The sequence below is a fragment of the Melozone crissalis genome, unplaced genomic scaffold (assembly GCF_028551555.1).
Source record: "Melozone crissalis strain CALT ecotype California unplaced genomic scaffold, PUWL_Pcris_2 ptg000090l_1, whole genome shotgun sequence".
Taxonomy (NCBI): Eukaryota; Metazoa; Chordata; class Aves; order Passeriformes; family Passerellidae; genus Melozone; species Melozone crissalis.
Genome location: NW_026535867.1, coordinates 5149753 through 5163035, shown reverse-complemented (window position 1 = coordinate 5163035; position 13283 = coordinate 5149753). Strand labels below are relative to the sequence as shown.

The window sequence follows — 13283 nt, the reverse complement described above, 5'->3', positions numbered from 1 at the left end:
CTGTCCTGTTTGCTTTGCATGGTTTGAATCTAATCTTGCACAACTACAGGTAGGATGACAGTGGCATGCAAAACAAGTTGATGTGATGCATGAAATAGGTATGTCGCTTCAGCTTTTATCTGAGAGCTTCAACAGCCAAATAATTTCTTTTACATCTCTGGAGAACGATACGCATCAAATTTAACATGAGTGTAAACTACTGGCACCTTCAATCTTCAATATCACCTACAGTTCTCATAAAATACAGCATATGAAACAAATAAAAAGACTCAAAGTGCATGGAAGATGTAGCAAATATTAAAAGGAAAAAATAAGAGGTGAAAATATTATGAAAGACAAGAACATATAACTAAAAATGTTAAGTATTGATTAACAAAATGAAAATATAAGATAGTTATACAAAAATAAATAAACTGATTTGATTTCATTTCATTTATTCATTTTATAAAGAACCTGGGACCATTAAATTAGTATGCTCAACAAGCTCTGGAAAGAGAATATTAATAAGGTTAAGAATGGTTCTCCTTTCTATAGGAATTGCTTTTCAGGTTCCCTGGATGGAGAACTGATACAGGAAAAAACACACATGCCCTGTAATAATCAATATAAAATTAGTTCACAGAGAAGGTATTGGTATTCCATCACTAATGCCTAAATTTCTTTGAGACAGAAGATGTAGGAAGTGAACTTAGTAGCTCTAAAACTAAGTTAGATTATAGCTAAACTTGGGATGAAACTGCATGAAATGAACTTAGTAGTTCTAACACTAAGTTAGGTCACAGCTAAACTTGGGATGAAAGTTAGAATGGGGTCTCTTTTCCTGCAAACCTCAATTTTTCCTGTGTTTCCAAACAGAGAGCACAAATCCCAGTGATGAACCTGGCGACCCTCAGTCACTAAGCACAAGATGCAAGGCTGCTTCAAAGGGTGCTGTGCCACTGTCAGCAGTGCCAGGCACGTGTTGCAGTGTGGGACAGCATCTCCCTGCCTGGGAACAGGTTCTGTCAATGCTCCTCCTCAGTCCAGCTCCCCACATCAAATCATGCTGCTCTTCTCAACACTGTAAAGTCTGTAAAGTCTGAATTACAAGGACTTTTCCCCTGGAGCACATGTAATGTTCAGTGTTCAGAAACACAGAATAAAATACTTGAATAAGTAAAAAGAAAACAATTAATTCTCTTAATTATTTTATTCAAGGTATTTCACTATCTGCCTATCCACTCTCCTGAGGGGAAAAAGCTCAATCACTCCCATGCTGTTTACTGTCCAGGGTTAACAACATTTACTTTAATATTAAACTTCAGGCTTGATCTTAAATAACTGCAGATAGGTTACCAAGGAGCAAATATTTGAGGGCTCAAATCATATTTTTTTTTCCTCTGAGCTGAATTCATGCACCATGATGGAACCATGCTGTGGATCATTTAAATGCATGGAGAAAAACAAAAAAATTTCTAAATATACACAAAAATGTGTTCTTTGGTGTGCTTTCTAGACCCAAATAACTTTTCTCTCCTTCTGTACTCTTAAGGGACTCATTCTTCAACAAATAGTTACAGAAGTAAATAGAAGCTGTTTCATTTTAGGTGTGTCTACTGCACCCTTATTTCTCATGCCAAGAAGAAAAAAAGAAAAAAACCCTCACTCCTTCTCTACCATAGTTTCTCTATTCTCTATTGTGGCTTAATCAAAAGGTCCCTAATGCCCTACTCTTTTCCTAAAATAGTAGCAGTATTAATATTAGCAATCAAAATATTCAATATTGCAACCTGGTATGAATACAGCATCAAAAAACCTGAAAGAATAAGCCAAAATTTAGGAAACTTTAATAATGTAATTAATGAAATTAATCCTGCTTCATGTACAGAAAGATGAGCTTTCTTTTGCTCAATTTCAGGTTCTGTAGTAACTCACCACATATCTCTTACATTGTTCTACATTGTTCAAGAGCAATGGAGCTCATTACTTACTACAAGGAGTTGGACTATTCCAAACTACTTGCAAGCACTACCACCAAGACAAATTACTTCCAGGTGCAAAGCAACATGCCAGAATGCACAAAGAAACATCACATATCTAATCTAAAAATGAATCTGCAATAAAGATTAACACTGCATTCCAGTAATGGGTTGGGGTAATTTCATTTCTTTGGTTGCAAGGAGAGAAAGTACTGCCAGGCTTCCATAAATACACTTTGAGTGACCTTCAGAAGGAGCAGATGAAGATGTGAACCTGACCCTTTCTAATCAGTTTGCTGTCTCCTCCCCAAGTCTACCTCACTGTAGGAAGGAGAGATATCCAAGAAAAGCCAGATTTCCATGGGTGTCTCCCCTGAACCCTAATGTTCACCTTGATGTTTAAGCTGTTCTCTAAATTCCATAAAGAAGCAAGAAATAACATCCACCTCACAAATTTTGACAAGTGGGCCAAAACCACTACTGAGCCATTGTACAATCCAAAACCCAACAGATAAATAAAAATAAATAACAAAAACTGTCTTGGCCCCAACAAATTAATTGTGGCTCCTTATATTTTCCAAATCTTTTACATTTCCTTGATGTTGAGTTAGGCCTTCAAAGGTTTACAACCTCAATAACTAAAATAAGGCTTTTCCCATTTTTAGTTAAATCTTGGAAGAGGAACCACTGCAGTTGTCCATGCAGAAACAAGCTTGGTGCTATCAGTCTGTCAATATCTGAAGCTCAGAGGGCCAACAAACAAAGCTCTTTAATTCTAAATCACAGAGTTTAAATTATTAATGAATAAAATAAGATGGTCCCAAGGCAATGCCCCTTTCATATATATATATAGATATATACATATATATATATATATATATATATACATATATATATGTGTGTGTATATATATATATATATATACACATATATATATATATGTATATATATATATATGCATTATATATATGGTTTGTTTTGTTGTTTTAAAGTTTAAACAAGTTTCTCTTGTGATACTATCAATACAAAGTGCCCCAAAGTGGCTCCTGAACACCTCTGGACAGACTCCATCCCATGTCCACTCCTGCACTGGTTCAAACCTAGATTCTGTTAGCAATAGTAGAAAAGGAGCCCAACCAATCTCCAGAATACAACCTGTTACACCAGACAGCTTCCAACACTCTGCAAAGGACATCCTGCTTTTCCTCCATCTGACAGCAGCCCCATAAAACATTTCTTGACACCTTCTCAACTTGAAGATACAATGGGTTTTTCTTCCCTGATTATCTCAGAATGATGAAACAATTCAAATACTGTAAAAGCATTTTTTCCCCCAAACTCTGTTAGGAAAAACAGATATTATTTGTACAACCAGTGTGTTGTAAAATGCCAAAGACGCCCATTTGAGTAGCACTTTTCTTAAGGACAAAAACACTTCTATTTTTTATGACATATCTTTTCTAATAAAGCTTTTTTCCTCTTTTTTTTTACCCTTTTGAATTAATAGCCTGTCACAGCCACAGCACCATATCTCTTTCAGTTTTAAGTGCTTAAAAGTGAGGAAATATCCTTAGAATTTGTTAAACTCAAGATTTGATTATATGTTATTCGTACAGCCAAGGAAAAATTTTGATACATTAAATCCCTCTCCAGGAGACAAAAACATTAGCAATGCAAGACACTCCTGATGTTGCTCAAATAAATTCCTCATGCCCTTAATCTTAGCTCAGGTCTACACAAACTACAGCAGTTTTAAAACAGTAATAATGCCCTTTGCACTGTGTATTTTCATCATCTTTTCAGGGCAAATTTTGTATAAATACCTCAAGTGACTCTGCTTCAAAGGGAGAGCAGTTTAACATTACAAACTACTTGTTTTACCAAGTATCAGCGGTGGTCCACACCCACAAACTCTAATATCAATTATCCCTAAAAATGACCAACCTTGAGTCATTATGTCCTGTCAATTTGGAAATCTCAGGTGGAATAATTCCGTTTAACCTAACTGCAGTGGGATGACTGCAGGTTTTTTTGTGCCCCCAGTCCCATACCGACACTGGGGGCACAAAAAATGGCTTGACTGCTTTTCCAGTCTTGTCAATGCAGCTCTGCCCAGCTGCAACTACCAATATGAGTTTATTTTCCCTTTAAACTAACTGGAGAGAGATGGGGCTGTCATGGTTTGATGCTGGCATAATGTCAGTGCCCCCATGAAAATATATTCTCCCTCCTTGACCACAACCTCCCAGAAAACTCACTTCCTTATCAAACCAGGACACTGACCTAATAAAATCCCAGAGAACAAAATAAAACTGATGATTTCAGCATTGATACATCTCTCAGTAGTTTCTTTGTGCTTTCTCATTTTTCTACAACTTCTGGGGTAAGGTGTTAAACCAGAAAACTGTGCTGCAACACAAACAAAATACCTTGTGTTTTCTCTCCTGAATCATAATAATGCTGTTCTGAGATGGTTGTTCACTCAGGTAAAAACTTGTCTCCTGGCCTGGCAGTCACCAACAAGTTGCATGAAGCAACAGCTGAATAAGTTAGTCCTCTGAATTGACACCACTGCATCTCCCTCATCTAATTGACTGGCTCTTTTTTTCTCTCTTTCAATGCAAATGTTTCATGTCCCTCTCCCTCAGTTTCAGTGTTTCTGTGGAAGTACAGGCTGTGGAGGATTCCCAATGACATACCTATCTCTGGCTCACTCACAAACTGCAATGCCTAATAAGGGTACCTCTGTTTCCATGGCATCTCAGAATCATCAATGGGTGGCTCGTCTCTGCACAGCTCAATTTTCATTCAGTGTAAAATCCTCAGACTGTGAGTACCAAGAATGCCATAAAATGCAATCCCTCTTCTGCTTAGGGTATTTACAGCTTCACAGCTGGTCAAGGTTTGCAGTCATCATTCTGTGCCTGGTTTTCAAGATACAATGCAGACCCTTCACATTAATTACATATTGTTCCCTAGAGCAAAGTCACTTTTCTCTGTGATTTCTCACATGCCACAAACACTGATGTCACAAAATAGATAATAAAGCATCCACATTAGATAATAAGAAATTAATACCTGTTCTGCTGTCTAGGCTTAGGCAGATATACAAAATTGTGTGCTACAACAACAGAGCTGCTCGGGCTGCTTCTTATTGGATGGGTCGGCCAGGTCACACAGAATATCACAGTAAATACCATTTTCACTAAGGACTCATTAAGGAAAAATTCATTTGCTTGTTGCTAGAGGAATAACCCTAATTGGTTCTCTTCAGCAGTTTACAACTTCCCTACTGTTATGGGGCCCTCATCATCTGCACTAACACTTTGTCTAAGGCTGATGATTCAAAGTCACATTTAAGCCCACACAGTTCAACAAACGGTGCCTGTAAGAAAAGTGTAGGATTAGGTGTATTTTGACAGACAATCAGATATTATTACTTCAAGCGTTTTTACCTTGCTAAAGAAACCCAATAGGAAATTAAGAACAGATTCTCTGAAGGAAGCAAACCATATTTGATTTTTCACATTCTGAGGGCATTTGATTGTGCTGGTTTTACCTGGCATATGATGCCAGAGTATGTCAAGAATTTTCAATTTTTGCTTCTTCATTACATGCTTAAATTAGCAGCCTGAGAGTCTCCTCATAACCCTCACTGGCTCAGGATTTGTTTGTTCTTGGTTCAGGTAGCATCATAACTGATCACTTACCTAATCCTCATTATTTCTGAAGTTTTGAAAAATAACACAGCCTGGGAATAAATATAATTAGGGATTTATCAACATCTGTGATATGCTTTTGGTTCTTGGCTTCTGCAGAAATATCTGGAGACACAGATTTAATCACACTGGACTGGCAATTTATTTCACTGTTCTTGAAATATTTTGCTAAGTACCAAATTCATTCATAAGATAAAAATCCCTTGTGCCTTTCAGTAGTCCAAAACAAGGCCACTAAGAAATGAGAATACAGTAATTTTACTATTAGCTTGAGAGTTATCACAGACACTGAACCATAAACATCTTAAAGTTCTTAATACCCTTAACTTCAATATTCAGTCATGGAATATTTCAATGGCACCAAAACTACTTCACTAAAGCACTCTGTTTAAAAAAATTCTTTCCATTAGGACTCAGAAGAATATAGATATGACACTTTCCATGTACATGAATGTGTTTAATGCCTTTGCTTTTCTGCCTTGTTATCAAACCTGATTCAGTCACAATTCAGGGCCTGCAATCATTACTGAAGACAACAGGCTGAGTATTTCATTGTTTGCAGTCCTTACCAACAGTGAATGGAAACCAGCCTGGGACTGGAAAGTGAAAAGTTTTGGGGCGTTTTTTTGTGGTTTTGGGGTTTTTTTTTTTGGTTTTTCGTCAAAACCCTTAATTAAAACAAATTGATGAAATTTCAGCTTGCTCTTTGAAAAAATGGTTTTTGTACCATGGGATATTTGTCAAATACCATTTGGGGTCATTAATATAAAATTACAGAGGAATTCCCATTATAAATGATATTTTTAAGTAACAAGAAATAAAGATGTGTTAAATATGAGCATAGTGTGGGAATATTTAAAAGATTTTTGTTACAAAAAAAGAGATAAAATTATGAACTTCTTCGCAGTATCTGTGCTTTATTTTTTGCAAAAGCAAAAGTGTGACCTGCATAATGGCTGTAAAAAAATAACAAGCTAGTCATAAAAAGAAAGTCTACAGAAAGCAGCATGTGGTGGTTTTATTTAGTGTGGCTTTTAAGTTTCAGGGAAACAGATCAATATAGATGATCAAAAGTGAATGCTAAAAAAATTTGATGCCATGAAGAAATTCCTCATACTCTTTATTCCTAATTATCAGAAGGACACAAAAAGAGGTGAAGGTGAGACTAGATAAGAAAACACAAGTTTCAAGTAGCTCAGTTTTTGTTCAAATTTTGTGTTAACTTTTTCTGATCTTCAGATTTACCCAGTTGTGGCAAATTTTGGGCAGGAGGGAATGGAGGGGAAGGAAAAAAAAAGAAAGAAAAAATTAAGAGTCTTGTCAGCATTGGTCAAAACCAAATGTATGTCCTTGGCCATCTTGAGCCTCTGTATCACCAAGCAATTCAGAGAACTGGTTGGGCTATGTGCAGGATCTTCAGGGGAACGTAAATGAAAGAAAGACCTTGTACTAAGCTGGGCAACTTGAGGATACTAACAAAAAAAACCTGTTTGACTGATCATGATTTACTTTTCAGATTTTCCTTTTTTAAGACTAAGATCTATTCTAAAGAAAACAAAAGCCAAATAAACTGCAGTGCTGCCAGAAGTTCCCAATTTTTACAAACAGGTGCATCTTGCATCCTTATTCTGATGCACAGATGCTCAGAGCATAAAGAAAAATTTAAAAAAACGCAAGCAAAACTATTATTACTTCTCTTTTTCCATTTCTGGTAAAGCCCTGATTTCTCTTCTTTTACATCTCCATTTCAGCTCTGCCTGTTTTATGACTGCATCACTGGGTCTATCATGTCCAGGACATTTCTGTAAGGAACAGCTCCTGTGTTCATATCCTCAGTTCTGCAGTAAATCTCATGGATATTTTGGAGCTAGTGGCATAGAGCAGCAAAGATCCAACACCACTGGTACCTTGTAGTTTAAGTAATCATAGAATAGTTGGAATTATAAGAGACCTTTTAAAAGTCATCTATTCCAACCTCAGCTAGATTGAGTTGCTCAGAGCTCCCATCCAACTTGAATATTTCCAGGGATGGGGCAAGCACCACCTTTCTGAAAAACTTATTCCCATTTTTTATCCCTCTCACTTGCTTTTTCATTAAAACTTTTTCTCCTTCAGCTTAAAACAATTCCCCCTTTTCCTATCACTTACAGAGCCTTGTAAAATGCCCTTCCTCAGCTTTCTTGTAATTGCCCTTTAGGTACTGGAAGGCTTCCCTGGGCCCTCCCCAGAGCTTCCTCTTCTCTGGGCTGAACAACCCCAACCCTCTCAGCCTGTACTTGCAGGAAAGATGCTCCAATATTCTGACCATCTTCATGGCTCTCCTCTGGACCCACTCCAGCAGGTTCATGTCTTTTTTGTTTTAGAAGACCCACACATGGACCCAGTACTCCAGGTGGGATCTCACAAAGGCAGAGTAGAGGAAGAGGTTAAAATATATGATTTCAGGGATATGTGGTTTAATATTCTGTGAAAAAAAAAATTAACAAAACAAACCAACAAACCAACCCAAAAAACTCCAACATCTATAAGTGGTAGAGAGAAAGGATACTCTTTAGAATTTATTATCAAGTATGTCCCTCTCCAAATTGTTAGAATTCTTAATTCTGTTACACAGTACGAATAACTAAATTAAAAACCTACAAAATGTGAACTCTGGGTTTTGAAGGACAAAAATATTTCCCTCTTTGCTAATAGCCTTAATTTATTAATACATTTTGCTTAGATACAATATGTCTTTTTATAATGTTTTCTGGCAGTACATAACCAGATGCTCACTAACATCCCTTGGACAATTTGACTTCCATATGTGCCTTTCCTTATGCTTTTCTTGCAAGGTAATTACCATTCATTCATCAAATGACTGTCTCATGGAAAACCCAAAGCCCTTTCATTCCTCACCTTATGTGCTATTTCCCCTCCTCCTGCCCTTCTCCTCATTCTAGTGGATTTTTAAAAGGACAGCTTTGACTGACAGAGAGAAGGAGCGCATCTTTTTTCTTGGGGCCCAGCCTCTCATAACCCTTTCCCAAGATGGTCAGAAATACCCACACTGTGGGTATTTCTCAACTAAAATTTCAGCCTTCTTCAGGAGGAACCACAAACTGAGTGAAGCATTAGGTGACCAGCAGCAGAAAGCCAAGAGCTGGCACACTACACACATCTTCCTTTTGTCAGAAGGAAAATTCAGGACATGTCAGGATGAGCTCGTTCAAAGCTAGTCCTGGGCTGCTGCTGGACAGAAAATGTACAGAAGCAGACGTGCATGTGCTGACACCATAACACATTTCAAAGGTTGTGGTTTTGGTTAAGACTATCCATTAAAATAAATTTTAAAAACATATCATGGCCTAGCCTCAACTCAATGATTTGCAAAACTAACAATCTTTGTCTCCACCATAACTGATCTCCTCCCATGCTTCTGCTGTTGAGCACAAACTGCAGAGCTCACAACAAAAAAAAATCTCTTAGGGTTGACAGTGCAGCACTGCTTCTTGCAAGGCTCCTCCAAGCACTAGGTCCATGCACAATTTGATTTTCTATTAACAGGACCATTCTAACCCTCATGTCACTACTGAAATTATAAGTTTCTATGAATAACATCCAAAAAGGTCAATCTCCAGTCTTCGAAACCTCATTAATCCTGGAGTGTTAGGTGGCTGTCATTTCCCTCCTCCACAAGTTTTCCTCACTAACTTGAGCCTCTCCCTACCCTAATTCCCTTTTAATCCTGTAAGAAAAAGGCATTGACTGAACTTGCAAGTGCTTAACTTAACAGAGGCTGATGGGAATTGTCATTGTTCTGCCAGACTGCTCCAGCCCACATCCTTAATCTCTGTTTTTGCCTGTCACCTCACGCTTCTTATTTCCTGTTTTTTCCTCTTCAGTTCATGTAACCAAGTATCAACATACACCCTGATTTTTATCTCTTCTTTGCTGAATTAATATTTTACCACACCTGAGGTACATATCTGTATATCTGTGTGGAAGTGAGTGTATTTTTCTTGTATTGTCACACAGCCGAGGACTACAGATTCCTTATCCTTGACTAGGATTAATAACCAGAATTACGTGAAGGAGCACATACAACTAGATTCCACCTCAGTCAGAAAATAACCTTCCAGAGTTTTCTTAATTATGTCTGCCCAACATATGAGTGACAACTCCCTGTGCCCTTGCACACCTTCTAGAACACCCTCCCAAGACGAGATTTGAAAACATGCATCCCATATCTAAATATAAAGTGAAAGATGTCAGCTCTATAAATTACTTCAGGAAGACAGAACGGAAGGAAGATTTAAATGTAAGGATGAGAGAAAATCTGTGTGCATCAGGCAAAGGATGTACAGATAAACACACAACTGGATATCTGCATGTATGTATAGTAGAAACATCTGCTGGTTCTTATTGCTGCTTCTCTCTTCTTTTTCTGTTTCTGTTCATTGCTTCCTAGCCCTCTTTATTGAATGTAGATGCTCCTTCCTTATTATTATTTTTCATATTTGATTACAAGTTTCTAAGATAATAAAAGGAAAATTAATATATCGTTCCCTCTAGTCTCACCAGATCTACACTCTCATGACTAAGTTTCAACTCAATTCTTAACATTTTAAATTGTTATTTTTAATAATAGGCATTTTATACCGAGCTTGCTCATTAGACAGGCCTGTATTACTGTAGGTCCATTTATAATCAACAGCTGGCTCCACCTAGTGTCCTATTAATTCATCAGTGAAAGAGAAAGCTAAAAACAAATACTAGAGCGAAAACAGAAACAAACTATAAAATCACTTGTCAGCTGGGTGATGGCCACAGACAGCATGAAGTTACAATTACTGGCATCTCAGGGAAAAGACCATTTTAAGTAACTACTGCATGATTGCCAGCCAGCACTCCGGAGACGTGAAGAGACTAAGCAGCTTCAGGAGTATAAATATAATATATGCAATCTTAAACAGTTTTACTGCTACCCTGACAAGGAGAATGGGACTTGAGCTGTTTATAGGGGTTACTCCCTCTTTGGTTTCACCATGATCAACAATGAGAAAGTATTGTTGCATTTAATTGAACTTCTATAAAACAGAATAACATTCTATTTTCATCAAAACTACAGAACTATTTCTGGTTATTCATACCCCACAGTGATCCTCTCTGTTGATGAGTACATCTCCCCTCCCAGCAGTTACAAAATCATTTAAAATGTCTTGTAGATGATCAAAACAGGGAAATGCTCAAGCTAAATAACACTATGTATTAGTTTTACAAATCCCTACATTCAAACTTTCCAAAGGCTGGTTCACTGCTGTGTATCTAGAAACATCTATCTTTCTAAAACTGTTACAGTTTTACTCAGCAACATTTAGTCTTTAATAGCCTGATCCTTGTTGACAAGACCACACAGAGTACAGCCAACCAAGTAATTTAAGATAAAGTCAGAAAAGTGAATATCCAGTTTGACAAGAGATTTCTTGATTATCCCCTGTGAAAAAAACTATAAATCTAATGAAGAATGGAGTTTACAAAGAAGAAAGTATTTGATAAAGCAAAATGATCCAAGTAAATTTAACGTGATCATAGCCTGAGAGCTATCAAGCAGTGTTTGAGTGGTTGTTGAACCTCTGAATAGGAAGAAAGAGATTGCCTTACATTTACAAAGCACTACTTTCACTTCTGTGATCGAGGGCGATCCACTCTGATAGAGCTGACGTCTGTTTTAAACCTGTTCCTATCACCTGTTCGGAGCAGCTCAGCCGTTTCACACTAGTGGTGATAAAATATATTTCAATAGGTACAATACACACTTAATGACTGTTCACCGTGACAGAGAGGGAGAATATATATGTTGTGGAGGGAGAGGGGGACAGGAGGAAGGATCATGTAATAAAACAATACCTGCACCAAAGAAAACACCTGTAAATTTTCTCAAGCTCTCTCAAAATATTCAGTTCAAAGTTCTGTTTGTGACCCATCTAAAGTATTCACAGCTAGATTCAATTATTACATGAAAACCTCACAGTGCAACACAGAACATGAATTTAATAAAATGCACACAGAAATGCTCTCTAATGTTTCAAAAATAAGAGAATGCTCAAGTTCTAAACAGTTAAGCAGTTACTGTCATTTCTCATTAACAGCTTTCAGAATCCTGTCTGAAACAAGTTGATACAGAGAAATTAAGAACAGTAATCAAGCGAGAAATGACAGACCAGCTGGGTAGGCATCAAGTTGGCAAAACGTGAATACAGTTCAATAGCTGAAACAGATGCTGGAGTTGTTGAGAAGCCCTGCAGGAGATATTGATGTATTTTCTTTATATAATTCTGAACAACCAGATAAATGTCAAGAGCTAAAAACTGACGGGGAATAAAACCTGTCGTAAAAACTAACTGTAAAGCAGAGACATGCAATAATATCCTTTCATTATACCAGAGCATTCAGTGCATGCATCTTCATTTCCTTGGAATTCCTCACTATGCCAATATATCAATCAGAGCTTGCTAGTGAATCAGAGGGAGCTTTTCCCAGTCTTGTTTCACATTTGTTTGTTTCTATCTACCTGAGGCTTCAGAGACTTAGAAAATACTTTATTCTTCAGTCTCATCCTAACAGAACACTCTCTTTCAAGCAAGCAATTCCCCGAGCTTGCAGGCAAGCAGGAAAGAAAGAGTAACACGAGCATAAATGAAACTGCAAAATCCATTTTGCACAAGGAATTTTGTTTTCAGAGTTTTAAGACCTCGGCAACAAATCCCCTGTCATCAATGACAGCTCATTCTAGCACATGCTTTGTCATGGTCAGTTTCTAATTACATTCATAATGATGCAATAGCTTTGATAATCCTACCTTCCATGCCAGCTGCTTTTCTTGTCACTCCATCATGCCAATAAGTTGGCTGCCGTAACAAATCAAGATAGTGCAAAACAGCATCTTTCCCCTGCATCTGTCATCTTCCTGAAAGCATTCTATTACTGCCGACTGCTGGGAACCAGAAAGTCTATTTGAATTCCAGCAGCTCCCCTTTCGCATGATTCAAGTTAGGTTAGGTGGGCATGCCTAACATGATTCTCTCCATCATTTATTATGCAGCTGCTACACCGTCGGTGTGGTAACCACTCTGACTTTATCTGATACGTCAGTCTTGCAAACCTCTACCTCCGTGCAAGCCCACGAGCCACAGAAGCATCTTGCATTTAATGAGCATTCTCCCTGCCTAAAGAGAGTGCATCTGTAAATCTGTTTCAAATCCTGCTGCTTGTATTGTCCTCTAAGGCTGAAGCAAATGTTTGAAGATTTTCTCTCTTTTTTTATTCTCGCGTTTTTTCTCTTCAGAAAGCTCTTCGTGCACGCTTGAATTATTCAGCTTCAGCTAAGCGTTTGCTGATTTGTGTCCAAGCAAACAGCACCTTCCCGTTGAAACTCTCTGCTCGAAAGCTACTTCTGAATAACAGTGCTGTGCGTTCAGGCTCTCAACTCTGTTTCATTTTGAACGTGGCTTTTATAGCTACACCTCGACAAATACATTTAGTTCTTTTCATGCAATGAATGGCTGTCTAATGAGGGAGCTGTACATTTTTAAGCAATTTATCTAAGCCTATCTGTAGGTGACAC

General features: G+C 37.6%; 1 protein-coding gene across 5 annotated transcripts in view; it reads right to left on the bottom strand.

Moving 5' to 3' along the window:
* DMD (dystrophin) overlaps positions 1–12785 on the bottom strand; it is a 1043683-nt gene extending 1030898 nt beyond the window's left edge. For all 5 annotated transcript variants that reach the window (XM_054291254.1, XM_054291257.1, XM_054291256.1 and 2 more), the window contains exon 1: positions 12519–12785. In XM_054291254.1, the coding sequence (XP_054147229.1) occupies positions 12519–12615 (97 nt within the window). In that variant the 5' untranslated portion in view covers positions 12616–12785. The remainder of the gene's footprint in view (positions 1–12518) is intronic.
* Between the last annotated feature and the right edge of the window lie 498 nt (positions 12786–13283).